This window comes from Loxodonta africana, chromosome 22 (assembly GCF_030014295.1).
Source record: "Loxodonta africana isolate mLoxAfr1 chromosome 22, mLoxAfr1.hap2, whole genome shotgun sequence".
NCBI classification, from domain to species: Eukaryota; Metazoa; Chordata; class Mammalia; order Proboscidea; family Elephantidae; genus Loxodonta; species Loxodonta africana.
In genome coordinates this window covers 62,368,691-62,383,614 of record NC_087363.1, presented here as the reverse complement: position 1 = coordinate 62,383,614, position 14,924 = coordinate 62,368,691, and the positions used below count along the sequence as shown (strand labels likewise).

General features: G+C 41.0%; 1 protein-coding gene across 1 annotated transcript in view; it reads left to right on the top strand.

Moving 5' to 3' along the window:
• Positions 1–1,100: 1,100 nt before the first annotated feature.
• Positions 1,101–14,924, top strand: part of TAFA1 (TAFA chemokine like family member 1) — a 612,819-nt gene continuing 598,995 nt past the window's right edge. The window contains exon 1 of the mRNA XM_064275023.1: positions 1,101–1,223. Within this exon, the coding sequence (XP_064131093.1) occupies positions 1,106–1,223 (118 nt within the window). The 5' untranslated portion in view covers positions 1,101–1,105. The remainder of the gene's footprint in view (positions 1,224–14,924) is intronic.

Here is a 14,924-nt window from a genome sequence, read left to right as displayed (position 1 = left end):
AAGAGCACCAATTTCCATGAATAAAGGAGCCATACTGGGAGGTCACTAACAGATTTGAAATGTACAGTTGAAATTCTTGAAGGGTCGGAATCAACAGTGGAAAAGAAGAGACAGAAACAATCTTGGTTCCAAAGCCCTCTTTCCCTAAGAAAAAAGCCTATAGTTAACTGGGTTCTTGCATAGAAAACGCTTCCGTATCACCGGATGAATAAGGAAGCTGCCTCCAGTTTGATTCATCTGGCCATCTGAGATGCAGCCTAAGGTGCTGTTGGAGAAATTGGACAATACGTAGCGCAGTTGAGCCTTGTAGCTCCTAAAGCCGTTGTAGGTGTAGATAAGACTGTCAAAGTTTCGGTGCCTGAGAAAAGGTATCTGCTTATCCAAAAATCCATGTACCACCCTGTATATGCATATTCATCAACAGTCTACAACAAATGGCACAATGGAATCTTAGGAAGAAAAGAAATCTTGTCAATTATGGCTTGCTCTGTAGTAGAAGCACAGATCTTGCCACTCAAACTGATTCTGGCTGAAGACAATTCCTTCTGATCTTAAGTCCGGCCAGAAAGACTGGCTCTATCAGGGGATTACACCATGCCTCTGAGAAATGATTACTTAGTTTAGAAGACAGCATTGTGATTAAAAATTCATGACTGTCGAATTTAAAAAAGAAAGAACCCACTCTTTCCTCCCAGGCTTATGTCAGACTTGCAATGAAGTTAGAATAAGAACAGGAGAAGGCAGCTTTTCAATGCCTGGGATCCCTATAGTTCAAAGATCATTGTGTAAAGAGGGATTTTTAGTCAGCATTTGAGACTATCAGGTAATATTTCAAACTACCTGATAGTCAAAAACTTTATTTTTGTATTTTGGCAATCCTTAGAGTTTTGTTTTGCAGAATTTCTAAAATTAATTTATGATCTTCTAGAGAGTGTGCCCCTCAATCCCACTTCACGGCATGACCTCTGCTGGACTATTAATTCTAGCCAGCAAAGTAGCAAAGGAACATGACGTCTGAGACCTCCCTTCCTTCTTCAGCAGGACTGGCTGAGCTGGGGGCTAGAAGCCGGGCCTGATCCTTCCTGTCTAATGTTCTCTTTAGAGAATGGCAATGGTCTCTGCGATGTCCTGGGTCCTGTATTTGTGGATAAGTGCTTGTGCAATGCTGCTCTGCCAGGGATCCCTGCAACACACTTTCCAGCAGCACCACCTGCACAGACCAGGTAAGTCAGGAGCTGGCTCTCCTGCAGCCTCCTCCAGTCTCACCTTTGTCTCTAACAGATGGTTGAATGCAGGTGATAAAAAGAGCTTATAATGTGGGCAGCTTGCCTTTGAATTCCAAGACATATTGTTGGCTGGATGCTTTGGGGGCAGTGGGGATGCCAGAATGCTTCGGATGTATCTCTATTAACTTCTAGGAAGAGGTGGTTTTTCACTAAGAGTCTCCCCAGCTCCCAGAAACACACCTTGAGAAGTAGAACTCATTTGTTTTTGGATGCTTTGGCCAGTAGCAAAATATTCTGCAAAGATGGGTTAACTTTCAAGACTCCAGAATATTTGGGGGGTGAGGTGGGGGAGGACAGAATATGATCTTTGCAGTTGACAAAAAAAGTTTGTGTATATCCCCGGGGTGCCTCTGTGCCTAGCATAGATGCTGCAGACCTGTTTGGATGTGGTCATGGATTCTGTGGGGGTGAGAGGCGCAAAACTTTGGAAAAAAGTTGTCAATGGAAAAAAATTAAAAAGTAACTTACTATTTCTTGTCTGGTTTAATTTGCTTCATTTCCTTCCTCACTTCACGTTTTGTTCTTCCAGTATGCTTGGTGGCGTTTATTTATTTATTCCTCTTGACAGTTTCGGTGACAAGTTCGCTTTAGCTTGATTTTCTCCCCTGTTTTTTTTTTTTGTATTAAATTTTGAGTCCCGCACGCATCTTGCTTTCTTGACCTTGCCGTCAAAGCGTATGGCCTCACTCTTCAGTCTGGATTTTTCTCTCCTCGCCAGCTTGTTCATTACTGTCCCCCAGCACGATGGTCCCTACCTTCCCTTCTCGGAAAGATTTCCTTCCATTTTCTGGTTAGCTTCCGCCTTTGCATCTTTTTTACTCCACCCCCATCTTCGTCCGTTCCTGCCGTCCCCAACACACACGCCCCCACCCCCCGACCCCCGGCCACCAAGTCAGGACTCTTGGGGACCGGTTGCGCCCACGCTCCAGATCCTACTTCTCAGGTACTCCTAGCTCTCCATGTCCCTCTCCAAAGCCCCTCCTGGCTGCCTCCCAGCCGCGGGCCTTCCTGCGCTGCGCAGTCCAGCGTCCGCGCCTTGGCCTTTCCCGGCTCGGCAGCCAGCCGGGGCACCCGCCGCTGCGAGCTCTTCCGCACAGCCCTCCAGAAACCCCTCCCGGGCTCTGCTTCCAGGCTGGGGGCCGGGCCGGAAGAGCGCGGGCGCAGCCGGGGTCCTCCGCGCCGCGCCGCGCCCGCTGCAGGGAGCGCGCCCGCCTGCTGGTCGCTGACTCGGCCGTCCCGGCTCGGGGCTGGGGGGCTGGGGGGCGGCCTGAGCTGGGGCTGCGGCTGGCGACTGCCTCCCGGCCCTGTCGCCCTCCTTGCCCACGCCTTGGATCGGGGAGGGCTGGCGAGGGGGCGCTGGTGCCCCTGCAGGTGGGCACGGGAACCGTTCAGCTGCTGCTGCTGAGCGCTTGTGTGTGTGCACCGAGCGTCCTCTGCCTGGAGTGAGAACCGCCAGATTCGGCGGCTTCAGTGCCCAGGCGGAGGAAAAACCAACGTTAATCTTGAGATTCCAACGTTACCTCCAACCAGTCACCTCTCGGTTCTGGTAAAAACGTCTTTGGCTTGTTACATAAAAAAATAGCCATAAGAATAACGCAGGAAATGTGCATTCATCGTAATACTCAACAATAAGAATTCGTAATAAAAACTACTCTTAATTTTGAGTGTTTCAGACACTGCTTTCAGGGTTCATTCACGTTGTCTGACTTAATCCTTGTAACAGGTGGGTGTGATTTCCCCCTTTTTGCCCAGAAAACTGAAGCTCGGAGGGGTTGGATGACTAGTCTGAGACCACGCCGGCCCCGTCTGATTTCATAGCCAGAACCCATGCCCACAGGAGGCTATAATGCACAGAATAATCATGCCAGCTAGCCTGTGTGAGGAGGTGTGAGCCCTACACAAAGATTGTGAAAATCTTTCAAGTTATGTCAATATATGGGCGGATTGGAACGGCAAATCCATTTTGAGAGGTGGACGGGGCAGACAGGTGAATGGTGGTGTGCAGTGAAGGAGGAACCAAAGAGGCCGGGACTGGGGTCAGAAGACCTGAGTCTGGCCACCCTCTGTGTCACCTAACGTTAGTGACATGACCTTGAGCAAGTCACTTCACTTCTCTTAATCCTATTCCCCATCTGGGGATATTGCGGTCCTGCAAATAAAATAACATTGATGGAAGTGCCTTGTAAACTGTAAATTTCTTCATAAATATCAGCAGTTACCGACATCCCCACCTAATAGACCACACACTTGTGTATTGTGGAGGTTGAGTGCGTAAATTTTTGCTGTTCACAGAGCTAATAAGCCGCATACCCAGCATAAAAACTGTTTTATGTTGCTGTTGTTTTTGTAAACTATGTTGTACATGACTAGAATATACCATCAAATGGTATATGTGTCTTATTTTACCCCCTCCGCATATAAGCAAGAAATAGAGCGCCACTTGCAATGAGGTTTAACATCTATGGTCTCTATTAACCTGTTGCTGTTGAGTCCATTCCGAATGATAGTGATCCTTTAGAGTTAGTTAATATATGCTTTTTGGTGAGGGGTTCTGGCTACATTACATGTAATGAGTAAAATTGTGCCTATATATCAAGATAAGACTTATTATTAAAACATAACTTTCAGCTGAGAAATAGGTCAATAGAGTTTGACTGAAATTAAACTCAATGTTTGTTTTCTCCATTGCCTACCTTTAGAAATTGCTTATTATCACCATAGCGTGGTCCATCTGTACCTCAAGAAACCGCAGCACAGAAACCAGTTTTAACCCCAAGTGCTTATACATCTGAGACCCATTTCTGCTTCATTGATGACATGAAGAAGCTATACATACCCCTGTCTAGATGCGGAAAGATTAAAATGATATTAAACTGAATGTCCGATGGTTCTTTGTAATGCATGTATTCAACTTTCTGGCTTTTTCAACTACAGTGGCAGAGATTAAAGTGATAGATCTTGGTCACAGCAATAATCTAGATTGCTGCAGTCAGACTCCTTAACACAATCTTCTGTTTTGATTTTAAGGTTAAATATATGCCTTTTGGGATGAGAGTTTGGATGTTTTCCTTTGTGGGTCTTAAATCTTCAGGGACACTAATGAAATGTGTATGAAAAAGAGAGAAATCAGGGCCAGTTATCTGTGACAATCCACCCCTAAATGAGCAAATAAATAAATAAATAGCTGGATAAATGAGCAAAAAGGAAAAAAACCCATAATCTCATTTTCTCAAATTGGTTAAAACAAGTGACATGATGAGAAAAAATGAGACACAGGCAGACCCTGGGTTTTGCCATATTTGCCTAAGCTTGAAAAATCGCCTCTTTCAGAAAGCAGGAGCAGGCGAACACCGCGTGCATACCAAGTATCCGGGAAATGTGAAAAATGACAAATCTTTCACTCAGAGCCCTGAATGGCGGGAGAGTGAAGGCTTTACAGCTGCCTCCTCCCCTGCTTAGGAACGCTTGCCCACCCCCTTGCCGGCCCCTGCATGAGGAAGATTGATGGGGCTTGGGTCCCGAGCAGCCAATTTCAGTCTCTCAAGAAATAATCCACTCCACTGACAGATGAGTAGAATTTGACGCAATGTTCCCCTCGTTCAGGCTGTGCCGCACCTGGATGGCACCGCCAGCCAGAGGCCTTCAGGGGAAATGGTTAGAGATTTGGGCCAATTTCCACTGTCAGAACACGAAACCAGGAGCAGGTTTTTGTGGGGCTGTGAATTTGTGATCTGTCTTCTCAATACAGTGGGTATGTACACAAACAGAATGAGAATATGCTAACAAGAAAACGGACTGATTTTAATGTATTCGCCTGCAGTCCCTAAGTACTTCCTATTTTTCATATTTATAGTATTAGGAACGCGCCATTTATTTTCAGTTACCCACTAGTTAAGGGAGATTAAAGCAGTCAATCAAAAGAAAGTGGGTTTTAAAATCACAAAACTAAAATCTGCTATAGATTAACAGATTTGTAATTTCAGTAATTTAATATTTGGCTAAGTCACATTTTTATTTGGGGAATGGTGTAGAAATTATCCTAACAACTTGAAGAATACTTGTGCCTCCTTTTTTTTTTTTGATAGTAAAGCTAGGGCAAAGGCACGTAATTTAAAAGAGACAAGAAAATGAAAAAGCCAAGATGATGTTCCATTGTTTCAGATAATTAAAATAGACAGGTTCAATATTTTATAGTCGCCAGTTTTTGTGTAACAGGTAAGAAAGGATGAATGGTTTGGTAAATGTAACTTTCTCATTTAGGATTAGTCTCAAGCCCCCTCCCCCATCATGGATATATGAATTATGATAGCAATTCCAATGCTTGCTTAATTTTGAGTGTCTGTGGGGGGAGGTGGTGGTGTCCTTGAAAACTTAATAAAATATGAATCATTGCAAAATACTTTAGAGAGTGAAGATCCTTGGAATTCTTTAGTGATTTAAAATTATGTAGATAAATGACATGAGACAAGAAGTTATAAGTACCTAATGAATCATTTATTTTTGAGTCACTGCTGTTTTATTGACAGGAGTATATGGAAATGATATATAAAAAGATTACTCTGAAGAGAGTTGTCTATGTAATTTATACTTGGCCTGATTTAAAGCTCTATTAAGCAAACTATGCATGTTAGCAGTATTCATTTATGGCTTACTTATATTACACACAGAATGTCACCATTCATTTTAAAGGATGATATTTTTTGTTAAAATATTAAAAAGCTTTCTTGTGTGCCTTACACTTATTTTTATTTTACTGTTCAGTAGTACTTTATTGAAAGGTTCTTGAGGAATATACATTAGAACACCATGGTACATTCCAATAAAGAGCTCTTTATGTAATATAAAAGGAATAGTGAGAAAAATAGTGATTGCATACTGGCTTTTTAAGAATGCACACCAGTGCTAGGCTACTAAGTGTAGTGAATTGGGCTCAGGATTAGAGCAGACAGGTTGTTATTTGCGTGTAAACTGGTGCTAGTGATAATCCATTGATCGTCTGATTGATGATATTGACCTAGTTTCCGAGCCAGAATGCAGCTATGGGCATTTGCTAAGACTCTAAAATTTCAAAGCCAAGTAGAGATGCAACCAAATATTTCCTGTTGATCTCATGAGCCTGTAAGAGAATTACTATAATGCTATATAGGCTGTTACTAATGTTAGCTCAAGCATATCGCTTAAATTAATAGTTAAGAACTGGAAAATAGATGTTATACCTCACTGCTAATGAAAATATTTAGAAGTAGCACAAATGAACATTAGCCTTCCATTGCTGCTTTCTTAAATCTCATTAACAATGACAATTTAAGCTCTTTCTTTTTTTAAACTCTTTCAATTTTGAACTCTAAAAAATCTCCAAGTGGGAGTATATAAATCGGAACACCATTTTTTGAAAGCAATGTCTCCCAAAATGTAAAATGTTCAAATCTTTGATACAATAATTCCATTTCTGAATGTTTATCCAAGGGAATGGTCAAGTGCAAAAAGATGTATACTAAAATACGGTCATTGTAACACTGTTTTAATGGCAAAAAATTAGAGAGGATGTACATTTCCATCAAGAGGGGATTGGTAAAATAAATCATTGTATACCCTCACAGTGGGATTCGATGTACAAGCAATCCTGGTGTTACAAAAAAGATTGGTTCCTAACTGTGTCTTTAAGTCTTTCAGTTGAATTTGTAGGTAAGTCAGAACAGGAACTGACAAGTTCCCAGAAGTTATGCATAAGAATCACCTGAGGAGCTTGTTAAAATGTAAACTCTGATTCAGTATATCTGGGGTGGAAATGCAAATTCTCAGCAGGGAACTTGTTAGATGTGCAAATTCTCAGCAAGGTTGAAACCCCAGGACGAACCGGTTTGAAGTCCTGCTTTTCAATGACTTAAAAACTGCACGTGCCCTGAGTGTAGGTGATTTTGACAAAGAATTTGTGGCAAGTAGGGGTTGGTTCAGTTGTTTCAAAGTGAAGGCAAATTTTCATAACATTAAAGGGCAAATACAAATTGTCCGTAACCCAGGGAACTGCCTGTATCTGTTGCAAAGAGTAAGATATGCTTGTATGTACTGGTGTGGAAAAACACCCATGGTAAATTGCTGAGCGAAGAAAATAAGTAATGGAATACTCTGCTTCAAAATAATTTTGGAGAAAAAAAAATGTGATTTTCACATGCATGAAAAATGCCAGAAAGAATATAATCACCTTCTTTACAGTGGTAGTTACATCTGGTGAGAGGATTGGGATGACTTTTGTATTTTACTTCCTATAATTCTGTATTTGGATCTATGTTTAGTATGAGCATATATTGCTTTTTAATAAAAAGGTTAAAACCTTAGCCATAGTTTTAACAGTAAAATTAGAACGATATCCAATTATGTTTCCAGTTTAAGGAAAAGGAGAGGAGTATAGGTGATATCATGGGGCCCATTTTCTTCCAAGGGCCTTAATCCAGTAACTGTCTAGTTCAGCATTTCCCAAATCCCAGTTAACAAAACACTGGCCCCTAAGATGCTCCTTGGAGAACAGTGTTGGGGAAGCTCTGCCATGCATGTAAGTGCACGAGAGGTCTGGAAAAGCCTGCAGGCAAGAAATCTGATTTTGTTTAACTGAAATTTTCCAAATGTTTTTTATTTGGGCAACATTTACAGTACCTATAAAAAATAAAATAATAAAATTTTTTTTTTTAATTAATATCACTCAAGTTGAGAAGTGTGAGCCAAGTGGGATCGTGTGCTGTTCATTTTTTACCTCTAGTATGGTACTTGACACATAGTAGGTGCTGGCCAGTTGTTAACCACGTGGCTGCTAACCCAGAGGTCAGCAGTTCAAACCCACTAGACGCTCCAAGGGAGAAAGCATTCTGCGCCTGTAAAGATTACAACTTTGGAAATCCTATGGGGCAGTTCTACTCTGTCCCATAGGGTCACTGTGAGTCAGAATTGACTCACTGACAATGGGTTTATTTATTTTAAGTTTTATTGTGCTTTAGGTGAAAGTTTATAGTGCAAATTAATTTTTCATTCAATAATTTATACACAAATTGTTTTGCGATATCAGTTGCAATCCTCGCAATGTGACAGCACTCTCCCCCTTTCCGTCCTGGGTTCCCCATGCCCATTCATCCTGTTTCCTGTCCTTTACTGCCTTCTTCTCTTGCTTTTGGGCAGGAGTTGTCCATTTGGTCTCGTATATTTGACTGAACTAAGAAGCACATTCCTTGCATAGTGTTATTCTTTGTTTTATAGGCCTGTCTAATCTCTGTATGGAGCCCTGATGGCATAGTGGTTAAGAGAAAGGTGTGCTATGGTTGCTAACCAAAAGGTCAGCAGTTCGAATCCACCAGCTGCTCCTTGGAAACCCTATGAAGCAGTTCTACTCTGTCCTATAGGGTTGCTATGAGTTGTTATGGACTCTACAACAATTTTTTTTTTTTTTTCTTAATCTTTGTATGAAAAGTTGGGCTTCAGGCGTGGCTTCAGTTTTGAGTTAGCAGGGTGTCCAGGGGCTGTAGTCTTGGGGGGTCGCTCCAGCCTCTGTCAAACCAATAAGTCTGCCCTTTTTTTTAAGATTTCAATTTTGTTCTACATTTTTCTTCCGCTCTGTCTGGGACTCTCTGTTGTGATCCCTGTCCGAGCTGTCAGTGGTGATAGCAGGACACCATCCAGTTCTTTGGGGCTCAGGGTGGTAGAGGCTGTGGTTCATGTGGTCCTTTAGTCCTCTGGGCTAGTATTTTCCTTGTGACTTTGGTTTTCTAGGAATGTGTTTAGGTGCCCAAAAAATACTTGTTAAATTACTAAGGAAAGAAGGAATGAATGTTTTGGTGGAATCTTCAAGCCGCCCTTATTTGGTATTATTTGTGTGTGAATGCTGTGTGTGCATATATGGATGTGTGTGTGTGTGTGTGTGTGTGTGCGTAATCTGGGGATATCTAAAATGAAGAGGGATATAGACATTCAGTTGTCAGTATGACATGTATATGTGTGTATCTGTGTAATATTTTTGCTTAGATATTTGACTCTATTCTGACAGCTATTCTGTTAATCAAAATAATCCAGAGGATGTAGTTACAAATGTAGGCGAAGATTAAATCCCTGAGGTTTTCAGTCACAGTATGAACTTTTTCTTATAGGCCTAGAAAATATTACAGGCCCAGTCTTGAGAGGCTGAAAGAAAAGGAAAGCTTCACTTTAGCAAAGAGGGGAAGGCCTTTCACTTTCCACATTTTAAAGAGAAAAATTCTACTTCTTTCTAGTAGAGAGAAAATAACACCAGTCAAGACTTTTTTTTTTTTCCTTTCATTGGAGGAAAGAGATGAATTATTTTGCTAACAATTTGTATAAACTAACTTAATTCTGCAAAGATAATGTCCTCATAGCACTTAGGGAACCCTATTGGCCCACTTATTTCTTCCTCCTTCCCTGACTTTATGTAATAAAGGTTCAGAGAAAGAAAAGAGAAATGATATTATCATAGTGATTGTCTCTCAGAAGATGGATAGAAATGCTGAGCAGCCTGCTAACTCATTAAGGAGAACTTTTCTCCATCCGAGGAAGGAGTCTAGTCAAACCTCACCCTGACTCTGGGAGGTAGGAAGATCTACTGCCTCAGAACCCCAAATTCTCAGCCGTGGCCATTGTTCTAACTGATAGAGTTACCTCCATCTACCTTTACTGCTTCTTTACTAGATCTTCTCTTCTAGGCATGCTTCTATTTGACCCAACAATAAATCCAAGCTGACTGAGTCTGTATACCTGCAAAGAATTTACTTGATTTCCCAGTCACGTGCATGGAGAATGGACTGATCGGGTCATATGCTTTGAAGTAAATATAGGATGTTCCCAGGTTTCCATGAACTATCACACAATCTGGGGGTGGGGAGGGTAGGCTGGGTAGGCACTTCAGAGCTCTTGAAATTAATAGCATATTCTGGATTAAAGTCAGCAGGCCAGCAGGTCATACTTCCTACTCAATAATCAAAAGGTTGGCGGTTCAAACCCACTCAGCGGCTTTAAGGGAGAAAGACCTGGTGATCTGCTCCCATAAGGATTACAGCCTAGAAAACCCTATGGGGAAGTTCTGCTCTGTCACAGGGAGTCACTATGAGTCAAAATCAACTTGATAGCACCTAACGACAACAATAAAATGCCATATATATATGGTGGTACAAGTGGTATGTGCTGGACTGCTAACCTAAAGGTTAGTGGTTTGAACCTATCTAGCAGCACTGCAGAAGAAAGGCCTGGTGATTGCTTTCATAAAGACTACAGCCAAGAAAGCCCTATGGAACAGTTCTACTTTGTAACAAATGAAGTTGCCATGAGTCAGAATCAACTCAACGGCAACGGGTTTTTTTTTAATTCAATATATGTATTTGTTGATCAACTGGACTTCAGTCAAGAAAGAACTTTATACCCTTTAAAAAATGCAAATACCAGTGGAAAAGCACTACTTTAAACCTTTTTTAGTAGAAATAAAGAAAGAGCACCTGGGCAGGAGTCAGAAGGGCTCACGTAAGTTCTCAAATTACAAGGCTTCAGATGAGAGGATTGGAAGGAATCAAGAAATTTTATATTGAGCATAGTAGCCCCAAGGAGGTGATCCATGTGTTCCGTGAACAGTAAAGTTATTTTCTACCAAATAATGAGGATTTAAAGCTCCCAAGGAGCTTATTCATCAGTTTTATCCATTTGATAGAGCAAGATTCAATGTATAAAATTACCTTTACATATTTAAAAACTCTTCCACTAAAACTTTGAAGATCTGTAGATTATGTCTTAGGTGGACAAAGCAAATGCCTTCACGGACCAGGCAGGTAGCAAAAATGGTTGAGCCAACCTGGGGCTAGACATTAGGGAATGCTGAAGATGGTGGCAAAGAGCGTATGCATTGTCTAGAGGGCACAGTATATCCTGGGCTCAATGTGGCCAGATCATGTGATATTCTGAGGCAGCCTAGAAAGCTAGAATTTTATGTGTCATTTTGTTGTGTTTTAAATGTCAGGTGGATCAAACAAAACTTGACTAAGGACTGTATCCTGCCTCTAGGCTGTCAATGGGTAACCTCAGACAAGATTATCTTCTAGCCCCAAAAGTACACGATTCCTTATGTATTTATCAAATTCCTTTATGAGGGCAGTGGGAACAGAAGGGGAAGCTCTGTGCACATCTGTTTTGGCCTGCTTTAAAATTATGCCCACAGTTAGTCCTATCCTGAATTACACCCAGCTTGCTAGAATGCTGGGTCTCTGAGCCTCCTTTATGCACTAAGGGCATCACTGGGGCTCTGGTAAGCTGGGAGCTTTTATAAAACGCAGTCAATGGCCTCATCAGAGGTCTTGTTTGAATCTTAGCTAAAAATCAATTATTTTTCCTTTAGATTAAGTTTTGGGAGAAATAGTAATCTCTAAATGTAATAAAACGGAGGGGAACATCAGGCTGCATAGTGATGCCTATTTAAAACCTTAATTTAATACTTTATTAAAATTCTCAAAATGTAGTCTGCAGCCCACTAAAAATTGGTCTCGAAACTCAAGAAATTATTGTTGTTGTTTTTCTTTTGGGTGAATGATTTAAGATTTCATGTGCATTCATTTTGTATATGAATAAAAGTTACTTATCAATAAACCAACTGAGTTATCATTCTACTGAAAACAGCATGTAACTAGGGTTAACTGAGCTTCCTTAATTGCAGTATTCAACTAAGAAATCTGGCTGCCAGCTCTTCAAAACGTTATAAAGTGCCTGTGTGCAAATAATTAGAATTTGCGCAATTTGGGGAAGGATAATTTGTTATTGTGTATCACGAGTGTTGTCTTGAGTTGTTAGTGATTTTCGATTGCTGTGGTCCTTGCTTTTTAATTATAAATTAGTGTTGGTTTAGTCTTTTCATTATCAATTAAATTTGCTGTGGGCTGTTTGGTTTAACCCTGTAGTGTGTAATGATGCGTATTGGCTTATTTTGAATTAGCTGAAGACTAATGATATTCCTGTATTGTGATTCAGAAATAATTCATCTATGTCCTTCTTGCTAAAAAACATATAAATTTCTTAAAATTTGCTTACATGCTAATACTTATATAGTGACATTGCGAACCTGTGCAACATATTCACAAGGTAAGTAATATTTTTGGTTTATTTTGATGTCTATAATTTTTTTTTTTATAAGGTATCTTCTCATAAGAACATGTTAATAGGCTAATCTTATTTTATCAAAATAATTAGTGATTCATAAATGTTTCTTTCCAAGTATTTATTTCCTAAGTATTTTTCCACTGGGAAGTGGAAACAGGTAGGATTTGAGTATTTCATCTCCTCAGTGTGCTATGGACAAGAAAGTTTGCATGGCATTGTTTTAGGAAGAGATTATAACTAGAGACCAGCCCTTAACAGAGCTCAGAATTCAAAAGTATGTGACATAGCAAAATAAATAAATAACCTTTCTTCTCTGAAGTCAAATTACAAGATATAAGACATGGGAACATAATATTTGGAAGCTTCTCAGGTGAAGCCTTATTCAGTTGAATTGTCTTTGTAGCTTCTTACATCTCTTTATCTGATGAAAATGCAAGAAGCCATGTGCCGGACATGTACTTGAGAAACTAGGTCACTGGGTGAACATTTATAGGGCATTATTTTTGACAGCTGCTCCCAGGATTGTTTAGAAGAAAGAGCGAATTTGTGGCTTGCATGCTGTCAACCTCCAACCCGCTATCTAGCTATCTATTATCACAGGCCTAGCTAATCAATCGCAGTGATTGTTTCCATGGAGCCTAGATGTGATTTCAGAGTCTTTCTTCACCAGGCACTGCCTATCCACTGATAGACACACTAACTAACGTGCAAATTGAGAGTCTTTGTCCATCCCTGATGTGGCTTAATTGGCTGACCATTCTCCTGAATTTCTCTCCTATCCAAAAAAATGCATGCCACAAAACTCTTTCCATTAAAAAAGAAGAAAATGAATCAAATTTTAATTTACTGAAATTTAACTTAGCTACATGTGTCTAGTGGCTTCCATTTTAGGCAGCACAGCTTTGGACAATTCTGTCCACTTCTGAGAGTTGCAAAACTTTATTAGTGTTGTTGTTGTTGCTGTTAGGTGCCATTGAGTCAGTTCCAACTCATAGCGACCCTATGCACGACAGAACGAAACACTGCCTGGTCCTGTGCCGTCCTTACAATTGTTGCTTTGCTTGAGCCCATTGTTGCAGCCACTGTGTCAATCCATCTGATTGAGAATCTTCCTCTTTTTCGCTGACCCTCTATTTTACCAAGGCATGATGTCCTTCTCCGGGGACTGATCCCTCCTGATAACATGTCCAAAGTACATGAGACATAGTTTTGCCATCCTTGGATCTAAGAAGCATTCTGGCTGCATTTCTTCCAAGACAGACTTGTTTGTTCTTTTGGGAGTTAATGGTATAGTCAGTATTCTTCACCAACACTACAATTCAAGGGCGTCAATTCTTCTTTGGTCTTCCTTATTCTTTGTCCAGCTTTCGCATGCATATGAGACAATTGAAAACACCGTGGCTTGGGTCAGGCACATCTCAGTCCTCAAGGTGACATCTTTGCTTTTCAACACTTTAAAGAGGTATTTTGCAGCCGATTTGCCCAGTGTAATGCGTCTTCTGATTTCTTGACTGCTGCTTCCATGGGTGTTGATTGTGGATCCAAGTAGAATGAAATCCTTGACCCTCAATCTTTTCTCTGTTTATCATGGTGTTGCTTATTGGTCCAGTTGGGAGGATTTTTGTTTTCTTTATGTAGAGATGTAATCCATACTGAAGGCTGTGGTCTTTGATCTTTCTTAGTGTTACCTCTAAAAATTTTTTTATCTCCCTCCTCATCCCTCTCTAACGCCAAGATTTAAGGCAGCTTGTAATGCATGCTCAAACAGAACATGGTACTATGTGATCATAAAACCAGTTGCCATCAGTGTTGATTCCATTGCATGGTGACCCTGTGTATGTCACAGTAGAGCTGTGCTCCATAGGGTTTTAATGGCTGAATTTTTGGAAGTAGATTGCTAGACCTCTCTCCCAAGGTACCTCTGGGTAGACTCGAACCTCCAGCCTTTCATTAGCAGCCGAACTACTTGACTGTTTGCACCTCCCAGGGACATGTGATTTTAAAGCATGAAGCAATTCATTCACCAGAGAAGATTTGTGAAGGCCTCATGAAGGGGGTGACGTTGGTGTTGGGCTTTGAAGATTGAGTAGGAAGTCAGCTAGTAGGGAAGGCTGAAGGTTGGCCTATTCAACCGAAGGGAACACAACAAGTAAAGACTTAGTGGTAGGTAAAATTTTTACAGGAGAGGAAAGGAGACCTGGTGGCACAGTGGCTAAGCACTCTGCTGCTAACTAAAAGGTAGGTGATTTGAACTCACCACCTGCTCCATGGGAGAAAGATGTGGCAGTCTGCTTTCTTAAAGATTACAGCCTTGGAAACCCTATGGGGGCAGTTCTACTCTGTCCCGTAGGGTCACAATGAGTCGGGATCGACTTGACAGTGGTGAGTTCTTTTTTAAGGGAGACAGGAGGGTGGGGGGTGTGGGCCTGGATGCTGGAGACCCTGAGCCGGTTAGGGAAATTATTGTATTCATTCCAATTAAAGCAAAAGCATGCTATTTTTATTCTT